Here is a 16,247-nt window from a genome sequence, read left to right on the forward strand (position 1 = left end):
TATTCCCCAGATCAGGGAGCAAGGAAGCACAGTTTGTGTCTTTGGGACACCCAAGAGTAATAGCGATGAAAAGTTTTAACACACAATGCCTGACTGCTCATCTGTTGCATATTAATTCAGGTAATTTTTAGAGGTCTCATACCAGGAAATACAGTTTAGATTTTTTTTTGTTTGTTTATTTGAGTGAGCAAGCAAAGAGGAGTATCAAATTCCACCTGATTTATGCTTGAAGCAAATAAGAGGTTGGCTGGGTATTTGGGGAATGACTTTCAAAACTACACATGGAATCAAACCAATTCAAAATTTCTAAGGCATTTCACCCAGGGACACGAGTCTGATGCATTACTGCACGCTGCATGCATGCTGCAGGCTCCCCTTCTTGGAAGCATGGCTCCAGCTTGACCAGCTAAGAGGCTGTTATCAGCATCCTGGTAAAACTGTGCTATGAAAGCAAATTCTGCTGGGACTGCAGAAAAAATGACTGTAAAAAAATTTGACTGAAACAAATGCCAAATCTGAACCAAATGTTTAATGCTGGCTGTGAAGCCTTTGTAATCTACTGGTATGTACTGGCAGATGCACTGTTTAAAGCACTTGAAAATTAATCTGAGTGAAGGGCTGTATAGAGGTGCTCTGTACACGTGCTGTATGTGTAGTACAGCTACCAGGTCAGTTGTGCTTTTTCTCTTTGTATTTCTCTCTGCCTGCACCTCAGCAGTGTGAGGATTCAGCCCTTCACCTCTTCAGCTCTCAGGAAATCCTGCAGTTCTCTGAAACCAGCTGGAAACTGGATTCCAGCTTCTCGATTTCACCAGTAAGAGACCTCTAGTCTAAAACAAATTGGGCCTCACATGGCTTCCCCTTTGGCAGCAGCTGGCTAAAATGAGTACAGAAATACTTTAAAACAAAGGACCTTTTAGCTTTGATACTTTGAAGTATCAAATAGATTGAATAAGGTGTAAAATCGTCACATCTACAAACTACAGCCCACACTTGCACATTTCATTTCAGTCCTTGGACTCTCTCTTTCATAGCTCAGATGTCTCCAGATTATAGTCAATCTATGCAATGGGAGGAATAGCCTACAATGGTCTCAGTGCCCACCTTCTGTTTAGAGTGCCCTCTACATCTTGCCCCTCCTAAACCTTGACTCTAGCTCCTTCATAGTTTTTTTTCAATTCTTCCCTCCAGGATTGGCAAAACAACTGCATCACTTTGGAGGGGACTAAAGAATCTGTTCTTGTGTCTCTAAATCTGGCAATTGTGTTTGAGGGAATGCTCTTTATTTGAGCAACTGTATTAACTTTTCTGCTTATATTTTCAACAACTTTTTGATGGCTTCCATTGAGTTAGTGCCCAAGCATACAGCAACGCAAAACACAGGGCAAAATGAGTCACGCACAATGTTCATGGTTTCCTACATTGCTGCATTTAGTATTAAGTTATTGGAATAATTATAGATTTGATACTTCCAATGACATTTAATGCCTGTAGAGACTCTTAGGAGGATACTTACAAATAGATATTTCCCACCAAATAAACTTAGTTCTTAGTCGTAGAGGTAAGATGATGTCATTTTTTGTTCCTCTTTCCACATTTAAGATCATCCAGGGTCTACCATACTAATGTGCTGCCTATCGGGCCTCATACTCTCATTTTCTGGTGAGAGGGATAAAAATTTAAATTCTCTCTGTTTTTTTCATTACAGCATTTCATCATAATGCAGCGTTTTCATTACTTTCTTTTGGCCCTGTCCTGGTTCTGTCCACCTGACTCTGAGATACAGGAGCAGTGCATGTGTGGGGGTTTTTTAAAAAATGAATTCCAGCATTTCCGAGCTAAGATGATCTTGATGGGAGGGACAAATCTGTAATTTTTGCTTATTAGCATTTTTGTACTGGAGTATAGAACCTGCCACTATACTGAGTTTTTATAGCCAGCTTGGGTACTGTGTCCCATTTGTAAGGGTAAATATAGGAGATTTATTAAATTGAAGAAGATGCAAGGAAGATCTCCTCAGTTTGGGTGTCATATCTCATACCAGCACTCTCTTGTAAAGGGGGAAAGTTTGAAAACATACAGCTGTCTTCTCACCCCAACGATTAAAATTAACCCAGGATTCTTTAAACTCTTCCCACTGCTCCTATATACGATTTCCAGTGTGGACAAACTCAAACTTGCTGCAGGGCCTCCTTTACTTCTGATGTATTTTGCATGTGAATCAGCAGCAGAAATAAAGTTTGTTCGATAGCAATCATGTGGATACTGAATGCATTTCCAGGGAGGTTTTCACACTAACTCTCTCTTCTGTCCCCTACCTCAGGCTCCTAGGCTGGATGAAAACACAGTACACAACAACTCTTTTTCAAATATTGCTTCCAATAAGGAGCTGGGAGTTGGGAGGTGGGGCCTGCCATGTTTGGCCCTCCGTGTGTGTGATCATTTTTGTAAAAAACATAGGAGGCAATGGGGTTGGGAGGGGAGAATTTAGGACTGTTGGAAACAGCTGATTGCAAAGAGGAAATAGCAGATTGGAACTTTTAATCAAGTATCCTGGAATTCAGGTGAGTGTCAGAGAGGACTTTCCCACCACAATTAAGAGTTGGAGGGAACAGTTCCTAGTGGCAGTTTAACTCCTAAGTAGGTGTTTAACTGCATCTCTGGGCACCTAAATGCCTTCCACATTTGTCCAAGATAATCAATAGGCTCCTCTTGTAATTTATTTAGTTTGGAAAAAGCTTTTCCTGATGACTCATACAAGGAAGATTTTAACTAAATGGACTTCCCATATGCACGACACATCTGTGTTGCACTCAGCTACTTCAGTTATAGGAGAGGCACATAAAATAGCCTTTCAAAAGTAGAGGATATAGTTTTCCCCTTAATATTACTTTGCATAAACTTCTATGAATGCCCCAGATCTTGATAGTACAAATTTAAGTTTAATCTAGTGCAAAAGAATGCCAAGATTGAGCTTCTCGTCTTTGACTGCTGTACTGTGATGGGCAGACTGCAGGGTACGAGGCAAAACATGAGTGGGGAGTTTCTGCGTAGAATGAGTGCCCCAGATTTTCATGGTGCAAGTTTAGATTTAATCTGGGAAAAAAGCATGCAGAGACTGGTCTTACGGGTTTCGCCTACTTACTGTGACGGACAAACTGCAATGAGATAGGAAGAAAACCATCACCGAGTAGTTTCTGCAGAGGATACAAATAGAGAGAACAGGACCTGCCGTTGTGTTCAGTTGTAGCTTACAGTTTCCTTGGAAATATTTCCTCTTTTACACTTCACATATTTTTTAATAATTCTACTACTCAAATTTATTTATTAATAAATGTCTCTGAGACCATTTTAGAAACTGATCTTTTTCTTTTATTCTTCTACAACAGTAGAAGAGAGTAAATTGAGACAGTTTATGATCCAAATTTGTTTTCTGTTCTCTTATGTATAAGCTGACATTAACTATCTGACCTACATCAATTTTAAATATATATATGTGTACACACACACATAGACACACATGTATACACATACACACATACACTCTGTTTTTCAAGCATCTGCAGGATTTCGCCTTTTCATGTTTGTTACCTGAAGGCCAGTATTTGCCTTCATGGCTCTTAGTATAGGTGAAACATGGGTAGGTTTGCTATATTGACATGTTGCATGGTGGTTGTTAAGCAGCTAGGTTCCTAGCCAAGTTCTCTCCTATAAGATGTTTCAGTCTTCAAGACAACTTTCTATTTAAAAAGGATAGAAAGCAGCTGCCTCTGGGGCTTAATCATTTACAGTCACACAGAGGGTTTTTTTTCCTGCTGGGCAGCCCTCCTCCTGAAAAACGTCTGCTGCTGAAATGTTTGTACATTTGGCCTCTCTGCCCTTTTAGCACATTTAGCATAGCACATTTGTGCATTTTATTGTCTACAGCTGACATTTTTCGTAGGTGGCCTTTGCTGGAGAACATAAGAGCACTACAGTATAGGTGACCTTGTCCGCAAATAGAAGGACAGTTTATTTTCCCTTGACTGGCCTCTTTTGGAGGGCACTTGGGCTGTTATCTTGATATTAGTGAAGTCATCAATAACAGCAGCACTTGTTATCTATAGAGAAGACTAAGCTTGTTTAATGCAACAGCAAGAAATCTTACTGGAGAGCAGAGATGTGCAGTCCATCAGTGAGAAGCCAGAAAGGGTTAAGGCAATGTGAGCTTTGATTTCAGTGGGAAATCATCACATAGGAAACGATTGTGTGTCATGGAGACTTGTTTTTTCTTAATATCTGGAAGAGTCCCCATCTTTGTGCCTTGTACACACGGTGCTTTTCCATGTTGCTTGTGACAGAGAACGTCTCCTTCTATGTCCACCAGCACTGTGCAGAAGAGAATTCTGAGCACAAACGTGAATATCTTGGCAGTCCCTTTTGAATTCAGCAGTTCAGCTTGCACAGGTCAGACGTACTAGTTTCCATGTGCTTGATGACCAAAAGTAGGTAGCAGCTCCCTTAATGAAAGGGATTACAGTATCCTTCCTGAGCAACGGCATTTCTTCTGTTTTGAGGGTGGGACAACTGAAAAATGTGACAGTAGTGAAAGGAAAGGAGTCATGTGCTTTTCCAGTGACAGCCTCTCTCTTCCTCCTCACTTCATGCCTGTGCCTGTGGTGGCTGGTGTTCAGGGTTATGTTTTTGTCTAAGTTTTCTGAGGGCTGTTTTCCCTTGTTGTGTCCATTCAGGTCTCGATCAATCAGCGGAGCGTCGTCTGGGCTCTCCACCATCCTCTCAGCAGTCCAAGGGTAAGTGGTGCTGCTTCAAGAGCTGTTGGTCCAGTTCACTCACACATGCTTGATGCTTTGTGACATCTGTTGCTGCAGAGCGGTGGCTCTTAGCTGGGATGTTTCGTTTTTCCTGGCAGCTTGTAATTTCCATGGGCGGTGAGGGAAACGTTATTTACAAATGCAAGCAGAGAATTCATCATACATGTTCCCTGCACTGTTAGCAGGGATCTCACTATGTCTCTGCCCTTTTCCAGTCTCATAAGCACATAGGATAACGTTGCTTTGACTAAAGACTGCCATACCCAGCTGAGGTTTGTATACGGCATGGTTTCAGACCAAATATCAGGAACCATTTCACAGCTACCTTCATCAGGTTCACAGTAGAGCACGAAGCCATGCTGATTACAACCAGCTTGATTCTGTTTGCCTCGGAATAGCTTTTATTAGAAAGTCAGAGAAAATAAATCATACTAATTTGAGGGCTAGCAAATTTAAAAAGTAAGTTGACTAATTAAGACGAGAAAAGAACGCTCAAACCTCTATAAATAAGGTACATTCAAATGCCTTTATTCAATATACAGTCAACTAAATACCAATACTCAACTAATAATGATAGTTAGCTGGTACAAAACATGCTTGATAGTACATCTGTTGCAAAGTTATTATATTTTCTAAGTGCAATGACAGAGGCCTCCCTCTCCTTGATAACTTCTTTAGGGATGAGAATGAGTATTCCTAGTGTCTGACAAAGTCAGCTTAGTCACTCCAAGTCTGCAGTCCTTACAAAAATCTAGACCTCATCAAGAAGTCTGCAGGGCTATGGCAATCCATGTTACCTAATTGTCTGGCCCAGAATCTTTGGAGGATTTCTACACACTTTTCATGACTTCAGGAGAAGATGCCATCCTCCATTGGAAATGGATATATTCCATGTGTTAGGGTATGGATACACCTGTGGATCTACTCTTAGATATATGAAGATAATATCAGTATCCAAGTATTTAAAATTGTAGACCCCCAGTAACATTGTATGTAATTCTTATACATAAAGACACACTATTGAGTTTAAGTTTATAGGCTAGTAAAGCTTCCAATTCCTTCCTTGATTGAACTATTTTCTGAAACATATTCCTGGTTCCTATCAATTGTTACCCTGTTTTGCAACTGGCATAAATGTGTTTGCGGTCTCCACTGCCTATTTAACATGCCAGGAACCAGTGGAGATCCATTTCCTTGTTTCTGCACTAGGACTCCTGGATGTCAGTGGATTGAAGCAGAGGTCTGAGAAATCTTATGCCACTGCACAATGTACTGAAGAAGAGCATGGAAACAGTTTCTGTGCACAAAATAAGCATCCAGTGTGATAAACCTAATCTTGATCTCTTTAATTGATCTCTTGGGATCCATTTCTGACATCTCAGTAGGACTACATCAAAGAATAAGGATGACAAGATCTGTTCTATAGTTGCTATATCTTACCATTATTACTTAATAGGCAGTTGATTAAGTAGTCTTCAAAGGGATTTAGCAACCAGATGGGCATTTTCAGCAGATCATAATGATATTAAGGCAGGTCAAATTTGAGACTTAAAAGGAAATGTTGAAATAAAAATCATATATTTTTTAAACATCCTTACCTATGCTTCTAATAACACTTTAGATTCTTGAAAGAGATCATACTTTAAAAAGCAAATACACATTTCACTATATGCTCTGCTTAGGTTCAGTTCTATGAGGAAACTGGATTCGACAGCAACTAAAGAATTCTTAAATCTCACAAGATCTTGCTAAAGGTGTTCCCCATTGCACCAGCTGAAATACAGACCTAATTTTTTCTTTATTTCACTATGAAAATGCAGCAATTAAAATTGTCCCTTCAGGTTCTTAATGGCTTAAGTGGGAGTTGCATTTGACTTTGTCTTCAAATTTGTTTCTCAAACCATCATACCATAAAATACAAAATTGCAAGGAAATGTTTGCAATCAACAGTTATTGACTTTTGTCCATTGGTGTCATTTGCAAGTGGTTAATAATCAGGTGCCGATAGTGACTTCCATAAATAACCACTTTCCTTATCTTTTCCCCTTCCTTTCTCATGGGTGATCAGAATTTACCAGCATGGCAGACCTTAGTTTATCTTTACAATCCTAATAATAATTAAATGTTTTGATGTAGAGATTGTCCTTTAATTTTGATGGCCTAACCCTAAGTTCTTCAAAGTAATTACAAAACTTTGATGCAAACAGTTTTAGGAATTAAGTCTTAAGTACATTTCTGCGTTTTTAAAATTTGGCAATATTGTGCTAATTCATCAAACCCAGAAAGTAAAGTCACTAGTGAGTGTGCTTACCTGGGACTGAGGTTTGAGGCATGGCTACGTGTACAAGGTATGTATGGACGGTGCTTGATTACAGCTTTAGGTGTTAAGGATGGATAATAATAATAATGGTGATAAATAATTTATAATAGGTAATAATTTATAGAAATCGGAATCTGAGTGCAGACCAAAGCTAAAGATCTTGATTAGTGATTTCTATTTTTATAATTCTGCCAGTACTTGTAATCTAAGGTGTTAACAGCAATGTTTTTGTAAGGACATTCATTTTGTTTTAATTGTGATTTTAGCTTGCTAATATCCCTTTAAAAGGCTTCTATCCTCCCAAGTCTGTGTGTTGCTGTTTGCTGTCGGCATATGAATGGTTTCCCAAAATGCCCCTAACGTGTAATGTTCTTGTTTGGGGAAAAAAAATCATAATCCCATTTTGATGGATTATGAACTTTGCTTGTCTTTTCTTTTTAAACTGTGTCTTACAAAACAATGGCTTACCCCACCCCCTCCACAGAACTGGGACTTAGTGGCAAATATTGCTGTGACTTTATGACAGAAATTCCAATTATCAAACTGTCCTTCAACATGATGAGGGAAGTTGCAGGAGAAGCATAAAGTCTGATGGGAAGTATCATCTCTTCCCAAATAAACAAGTTTGCCAGGCCTCTCTGAAGTTTTTGCTGTAGCTGTTTACAAATCAAACACCAACCTGAGTTCATATTTTTCTTGTGGTGGTGTGTTCTTGGAAGCCTCCAAGTGAATGCTGAGTGGTTTAACCTTCCAGGCAGGGCGAGGAGAGTGGATGCCCACGTGGCATCGCTCTCCCTTTTCCCCCTCTTTCTGCAAGGGGTGGCTGCAACCAGGGTGTGCGTTAGTCAGGTCAGGGGTAAAGAGGAAGGAAAGAGGTTCTGACTGGTGTGTGCAGTAAACCCATGTGTATCGCCTACCACTTCCGTGTGTAATCACACACCTGTTTTGAGTTTCATCTCCTCTGCTGGGTTTGCATATGGGCACTTAGAGCTGAAAGAGGTGGTCCCATTCTTGGCAACATCTCAATTTGTCTGTGGCTTGAGTGGTTCTTCTTCCCCTTCCTCACCTCCCTACAGCATCGTGCTTCTCTCACTGCAGGGCAATCAGAACAATCCCAGAGAGATGGCATTTCTCTCTTCTTTTTTCTTGGTTTACTTTCTTTCATTTTATTATATTGTTTTTTTACTTCTCCTTTGTTTTACTTTTCTTCTGTTGTTTCCTTTGCTGACACATGGTTGGTTTAATATGATGAAGCCTGTTATGACACTGTTGTTCTTGCTGCTGCCGCTGCTGCTGTTGTTGATTATGCTGTGTTCCCAGCTAACTGCATGTCTTTTTTTTTGTTTTTTGTTTGTTGTTCGTTTTTGTTTCTTTGCAAAATCCCTCCCCCCACTACCCCTTCACCTCCATCTCTTACGTCTCCTTGTGACATGGTGCATCTTTGTGACTCGGATGGATTTATTCTGACTCTTCCTTCTCTGCTCGCCCGCTCTATGCGTATTTCCCTGTTTTTTGATGTGCATGGACACTCTGCGTCTGTCTTGTAGCCTATCAGAAAGTTCTTCATCCCCCCTCAGACCTCCGACCTCCCTTTCTCTCCCCGACCCCAAGTCTCCTTGGACCCTGATGCTTGTAGGAACGCCTCCAGGCCTGGACATGTACTCCAACCAAAGCCAGCACTTCAGCCCAACCCAAAGACGCAGACTTTGCCATCCAAGAGCAATTGGGCCGAAAACCACTCCAGTCTACTAAATCCAACCCACTCCCTACCAGCAATACCAGCGTCCCCTCTTCCAGAACACCCCTGTGCAGAATGCTCAGGTGCCGCTCGCCTGCTGCTGTCTTTAACCCACAGCTGGCTGTTCCTAAAGTGCAGACCAACCCTATGTCTCCTGTTAGATTGCTCCCTTCTAGTACTGACCCAAGCACCAAATCTATCCCCATCATACAGGTCACCCCTCACCCCTCTCCAAGGGGAAGTCCCCTCCCTACCCCCAAGGGGACACCTGTCCATACGCCAAAGGAGAGCCCAGCAGGCACACCCAACCCAACACCACCATCCAGCCCGAGTATTGGAGGAATGCCATGGAGGACACGGCTCAACTCAATCAAGAATAGTTTCCTGGGGTCTCCTCGCTTCCATCGCCGGAAATTACAAGGTGAGTACTCACCCAGACGTATAGGGTGGTTCCGATTTGGGCAGACATTCAGCAGCAAGTTGATACCTCTCTGTGGCTCTGCAGATTTCACATACTGAGGACTTAATATTGGTACTGAAAATGAGAGTGATAGCATCAGTCAGCCCTAACTCAAGACTCATGTGAGCAGCATCTCCGAAGCCCTCTTCACACCCTAGCCATACAGCTCTTACTAGCCCTGTTGTGACTCTTAGAACACAAGAAAATTTTATCTTCAACTTTTCCACTCCTGTCAGGGAACCTAGAGCTCTGCCATTTCCCCTATGGCTATACTCCACTGCCTCTCTGTAGCCACAGGCTGAGCCTTCTGCTGAAAAATAGCCAGTGGCAATAGGCTGAAATTGTCCTTCTGAAGCACAGCTTGTTTGATCTTGGTTAATGCTTTTTTTACCTCCTTTGGTATTTGGGGTAAAAATCTCCTTAATACAATCGGTGGTGTCATATCTGCTGGCCTGTTTCAGTTTTCAGAGTCTCTAGATTGTTGAGATGTGCAAGGTTTTCTTCTTCAAGCTCCAGGTGGCTTTTTGTATTCAGGAAAGGGCACCCAAAATCACATGCATTATCCTCAGGTGTCATCAGCAGCTATCCCAACACTCTGTGGTTTTACAGGGTACTGGGATGTGATCTCATGGGAAAGGAGGATTACAGCCATGGAAGAGTTAGAATTTGAATGGGGATGGTCAGAGACATTGTCTCTGAGATGGTCAGAGAACTGCAGAGAACTGCAGCATTGACTGAGCTGCATCTAACTGGGCTTTGAAGCAATTGTAAAGCAATTGAGTAGGCATGGTGTTTGGGTCTGAACCAGAAACCGTTGAAGCAAGATTACATAATGATTTAAGGAAGGGTAAGGTGAGCCTTGGAAATGCAGCACTTGATTAGATATAGTGATCTAGAGACACATAACCAGTGTTCAAGTGTCAGAACTAGTCCACAGAGGCAGTGGGCAAATGCAAGAGGTTGTAACGCCAGAATTGTTTCATTGGTGTACAAGCAGAAAATGGAAGGTGTACTGAATCATCAATTTCTTTTCTCCCTCCCTCTCTTTGGCTGTGTGTGCACGGGCAGTACCTACACCAGAGGAGATGTCTAATTTAACCCCGGAATCATCCCCAGAGTAAGTAATTTACCAGTACGCTACTTTTTTTCCACTACATACGAATGTCATTTCCTTGCCTGAATGTCATAGGGTGACATATTCCTGTTCTGAATCAGTGTCTGACTCTAACCTGTAATCCTGTGAGTGGGATAGAGATGTGAAATAGTTCTTCTGCTAAGGACCCTGGCTAAAATCTATACCTCAGCCACGGCAGTGGGGTCAGCAGGTGATGAAACAGTCTCCCGGAAACAACCTCATTTTAGAATCATAGAATAATTTGGGTTGGAAGGGATCTTTAAAGGTCATCTAGTCCAACCCCCTGCAATAAGCAGGGACATCTTCAACAAGATCAGGTCACTCAAAGCCCCATCCAACCTGACTTTGAAGGATTCCAGGGATGGGGCATCTACCACCTCTCTGGGCAACCTCTTCCAGTGTTTCACCATGCTCATCATAAAAAGTATCTTCCTTATATCTGGTCTGAATCTACCTTCTTTAGTTTAAAACCATTACCCCCTGTCCTATTGCAGCAGGCCCTTCTAAAAAGTCTGTCCCCATCTTTCTTGTAGGCCCCCTTTAAGTACTGAAAGGCCTCAATAAGGTCTCTGTGGAGCCTTCTCTTCTCCAGGATGAACAATCTCAACTCTCTCAGCCTGTCTTCACAGGAGAGGTGCTCCAGCCCTCTGATCATTCTTGTGGCCCTCCTCTGGACCTGCTCCAGCAGATCTGTGTCTTCCCTGTACTGAGGACTCCAGAGCTGACTGCAGAACTCTGAGTGGAGTCTCACCAGAGTGGAGTAGAGGGGCAGAATCACCTCCCTCGACCTGCTGTCCATGCTTCTTTCAATGCAGCCAGAATACAGTTGGCTTTCTGGGCTGCGAGTGCACATTGCTGGCTCATGTCCAGCTTTTCATCCACCAGTACTCCCAAGACCTTTTCCTCAGGGCTGCTCTCAATCCTTTCATCCCCAGCCTGTACTGATACTGGAGGTTGTCCTGACACAGGTACAGGACCTTGCACTTGGCCTTGTTGAACCTCATGAGGTTCACGTGGGCCCACTTCTTGATTTCTCATGGCTTGCTGAATTTACTAGGTTGGTAACGTTCCTTCTCTCTTCTTTCATTTGGTTGTCAAGCAGATCACTCTTGGGGAGTGGAGAGGATGATGAATGGCTTATACTGGCACCAACTATGCACTAAAAAGTCTTCCTCTTAGTACAGGAGAATTTGCATCCTCAGGATAACATGCAGAAGCCTCTGCTAAGATAATTCAGAGGAATCTTTGGCTGCGATAGTAAATGCAGTGTTAATTCTGAGCAGCAGTGCTGGAACATGCAGAAGCTGTTTCATATTCACCAGTCTCATTCCTAAAAGTCAGTGTACATTTCGACCATTTCACTGCATAAATGTGCGTCACTGCATGGCAGGTTTGGAAGTCCCTGCCAGAGAGTGCTGCTCCAAACACTTCCTAATATATGCAACAGATGCCAAATTATTCCTTTTTTTTTCACAGCTTGTGTTTGTGCACCCAATGCCCGTAGACTTACCCTGCCAACCAAGGCAATTTGGTCTTTTGTCAAGATACTTGTGTGAAATATTCATGAGTCATAGATGGAAATTTGGGGCCCAAAGTTTTGTAATTGGTGACAATGGTATTGCCTTAAAAACTTTCCTCAGACCTGGCATTTATCTAGTATAAGATGGGCACTCTATATCTAATGCTGCAGAATGGAGAGCGATAAAGACTTCAGGAGATGCAGAAGTGGGGAATAATAAAGGTTAGTAAAAGAAATCCAGGAAGAAAAATGGAATAAATTGTGTTTTCAACACTTTGGAGCATTTGCTAATAGAGGGGCATGAGAGAATTTCATAAAGTGAATGCACTCTTATCAAAGAAATACATGATATTCTCATCTCAAATGTTTTTAAGGCCATTAAACCAGAAAACCTTCAGAATGAAATTTCTCCTCTTCTCTTCATGCATGTATGTTGGTGGAAGTTTTCCTGTTAATTTATTGCCTTCTCTGCTTCCCACTCACTCTTTAAAAGCTGGTATAGAGAAGTAATGCCTGTCATTTGAGGCAGTTTGGATGCAAGTCAAAGCCTAAGGCCCTGTTTCTTTTTCTGTATAATTGCCAAATTAATGAGTTCAATTGGGCTGCACCCTGCAGTAAACATAATAAAAGTCGTAAAAAATAATGAACTGGATTATGTTTTAACGATAGATGTCTTGTTGCTCAGTGCCCACTTCCACATGTCTTATTTTTTCTGGTATTTTCTTCCTTTCTGTAAGAAATAAGATATGCTTACCAAGAGCTATATTGACCTCATGGGTTGAGGGATAAAAATACATGTTCTTGCTCTGGTACAGCATTCTTTAATGACTGCCATTCATTTAACAAATCTGATGATTAGGTAATACACTTTGACATGTCAGGGTAATGCTATTCTTTCTCTTATGAAAAAGTCCCAGAAAATGTGTTAGGGATGACATTTAAAGAGACATAGCTCCAGCTGCTTTAAACCTGCAAAGCTGCATGTGCTTGAGTAGAAATGCTGTTATTTATGCCAAGCAGGTAAACCTCTGAAGGTTGCAGATCCGTGCACTCAGGGACAGAGAGGGAAGACAGTGAGGCTCTCCAGAAGGCAATGCAGTCAGACACTCCAAAAGTAGAAAAAGGAACAGCATTACAGCAGTGAGAAAATCAGTGTGAAGTAATAAAGCACCAGCCTCCATTTTCATGCTAATCTATTTGCTTTTTCATCAGCTGGACACCTGATTAGATTCCCTAGAGTAATCTACATGCCTAGCCTCCCACACATCTCCTATCTCCCTCCCCTTTACGAGGTTTGCCGTGACAAGAGAAGATTGTTAATTTTAAGTGTATTATTTACTGCTTACAGCCTGATCTTGTGAGATGCTAGAAGCATCTCATTCAGAGTGCTGAGGACCCTTGATTCATACCCATTTTAGCCCAAGTTGGTAGCACTGAACACCCTCTAAGAGGAGAGGAACCTTTATTGTGTCATTTTACTCCAAAGCAGACCCCTCTTCTTCAGTGGGCCTATTCCCTGCGTGTGTGAGCATAGCTAGTTCTGCCCATTTCAGGGAGAAAAGCCAGGGCGTGTGTGCTAAGTCTTGATTCTGTTCATTCCAGAAACAGGAGAGGCCACTGACATCTATTCCCTCTTATGCGACACCAGCAAAATTATTTGGTGAATTCCAGTGATTTACAAGCTGGAGCACAGCCCAGGCTATCAGTGAATCTTCCAGAGTCAGTATTACTGGTGATAACCTTGCAAAGAGAAGAGCCCAGCTGGACTCTGGAGACTGTAGACCAAGTTTCCAAGCTGAACAGGAGAACACCTCCCTGTTTTCTGGGGCTTTTTTAACCTATGCTTGTTAAGAGACCTATAAATGAAGGGCCCACAAAACCATTAAAGAAAATACAAAAATTAAAAGCCATATTTTAACATGGCAGACCTGCAATTAAATACGCACACTTTTCCAGGCCCACCTTCCACGCGTGACATACACGGGGCCCCTGGAGCCCGTACAGCCGGCCCCGGTTCGGATTGTGATACGTACAAGCCCAAGACAGCCAGCCGCTTTGGATGGATAGCCAGGTGCTAATTTGCTAATAAGCACAGACCCTTCACGTGCAGGGAGCTATTGGCCCAGCTCTCCAGGGGCTTGCCGAGGTGTTATGGTGTGTGAGACACATGAGCTAATTAGTATGTAATTTCCTTTCACACTCTAACCCCGGCTCCTTAACGACCCGTTTAAATGAGAGGCCCTTTCTCTTTACTGATCCCTGTGCTAATCTCTGGCTCACTGGCTTAGTTACAGCTGCCGATGAATATTTTAGGGAGTGACAGTTTTCCAGCCCACTTTAATTGAGGGGGGGGAGGGGCAGTAGTTTACCAAATTGCAAATGAATCTTTCTGTACTCTTATTTTTGGTTGCCTGCAGTAAGTAGAAGCAAATGATTATTTGCGCAGCTGAACTGTCTTCCAGTTGTGATCTTGCTACTGTGTGCATTAAATGGGCAGTGAGACGACAGTTACGTGATTCATGGAGCACTCTGGGATGGGGATTGAGTGCAAATTGCTGGACGCTGCTGAGGTCAAGCTTTGTTCTTCATCCCGAAGGTCTAGACTTCAAATTAGTTTCCTAGTTTGTTCCTCTCTCTCCTAGTCTCTGCCCTTCCTCATTCTGCCTCAATCTGAGTCTTTGCTGCGGAAAGTGAATCTACTAATAACTCTCTCCAGCTGTTTATTGCTTTGCTGGAAAGCTGATAGATAGTAATCCTTTTTGCAGATGGTTCTCCTTGTCTGGAGAGGTTATCTTCTTCCATTGAGTGGTGAATGTTCACCAGAAGAAGTGAAAGTCTATCGCTTGCCATGCTGCGAGCTGGACTTGTCACAGCATTATAAAGCACGCTGTGGAGGGAAAAAAAACACAGCTTCTTGGTGGCAGCTCTTTTCATTTCTGACATTTTCAGGCTAAATTTTTCCCTACTAGAATATGGCTGATTTCAGTGGAATTTTCCCTGGGTTTAGGTTGGTCCAGCAATTCTTTGGCTGTATCTCATTGCTGACAGCATCTTCTCTCCCCAAAACCACACCTGTTAGAGGTGCTACCTTCAGGTTCTGTATAGTGTCCCTCAATAACATTCATGTCCTTGCATTTTTCCTTTAGCCTGTTTAACTTCAAAGGGAATGTCAACAAAGTGCATTGAGATGGTGAAACAATAAACAAATCAAACATTTGCTGATACTATCAGTGTGAAAAAGCAGAGCAATTTCATTTTATGATGAAACCACCATCTGATGCTGAAAGGAGCTTCAAAGTTGGGCTGCTGCCAGCGGAAAGCCGGAACTGTGTTTTGCATGGCATTGATATCTTCTTAGTACTGAAAATTGATTCCTTTGTAGGATGGCCAGAGTTCACTCATAGAAACACCCTTAATGGGACTAACAAACGGGACAGTCTTTGTCCTGGCCCTCTGTGTAGAAGTGGACTTCACTCACTGACAGATAGGAGGTCCAGTGAAACCTACAGCTTGCTTTAAAAAGCAAGATCTTGTGATTGTAACAGGACACCTTCAGAAAAGGAACTTTGCAAGTTCTAGAACACAAAGGGGTTGAAATTGAGTGGGAAGGAACTTGAACTTTTGTGTTACCAGCATCTGCATATTGTCACAAGAAATGGAGACATCCCTGGAGACAAACCAGAAATGTGTCCCCTGGCTTATATGTGTTTTACATATGCAGTATTAATTGGTGTGTTGACTCAGTCAAAAGAGTTACCATTGCTCCTGATTTTTCATTGTTGTTCACACATGCTGCCAGACTAGCACTGTCTGGTCCCTCATTTTTACAGTTTTCACTAAGTGAAATGTTCTTCTGGATATTCTCTGACACCGTTTGCCAATTAGTATTAGTAATAGTATCACATCTGGAGTGTTATCAAAACTTCCTTGTGTGTTTTTAAATATTTTTTTCTAGCTGGGGTATGTGAGAAATAGTGCTCAATATTCTAAGCCATCTCTTTCTTTCATCATGTCAGGCTTGCCAAAAAATCCTGGTTTGGTAACTTCATCAACCTGGAAAAAGAAGAACAGATTTTTGTGGTCATTAAGGACAAACCACTAAGCTCCATTAAGGCTGATATTGTCCATGCTTTCCTCTCGGTAAGTCACCCCAGCTGCCTCTTGGAGGCATTGCTCACTCGTCAGCTCCACAATTCGTTGTGCCAGATGTTACTGGTCAGGTTCTCTGCTCCTTCAAATGCATTCTCCGTGGATTTAATTTACA

The 16,247-nt window shown here is 42.1% G+C and overlaps 1 protein-coding gene across 1 annotated transcript in view; it reads left to right on the plus strand.

Annotated features, from left to right (window-relative positions):
• Positions 1-16,247, plus strand: part of BRSK2 (BR serine/threonine kinase 2) — a 339,934-nt gene that overhangs the window by 298,407 nt on the left and 25,280 nt on the right. Inside the window, 6 exon segments of the mRNA XM_086612849.1 lie at positions 4,731-4,768; positions 4,771-4,790; positions 8,679-8,850; positions 8,853-9,290; positions 10,398-10,446; positions 16,000-16,123. Coding sequence (XP_086468975.1) covers positions 4,731-4,768; positions 4,771-4,790; positions 8,679-8,850; positions 8,853-9,290; positions 10,398-10,446; positions 16,000-16,123 — 841 coding nt within the window.

This window comes from Tauraco erythrolophus, chromosome 6 (assembly GCF_009769465.1).
Source record: "Tauraco erythrolophus isolate bTauEry1 chromosome 6, bTauEry1.pri, whole genome shotgun sequence".
NCBI lineage: Eukaryota > Metazoa > Chordata > Aves > Musophagiformes > Musophagidae > Tauraco > Tauraco erythrolophus.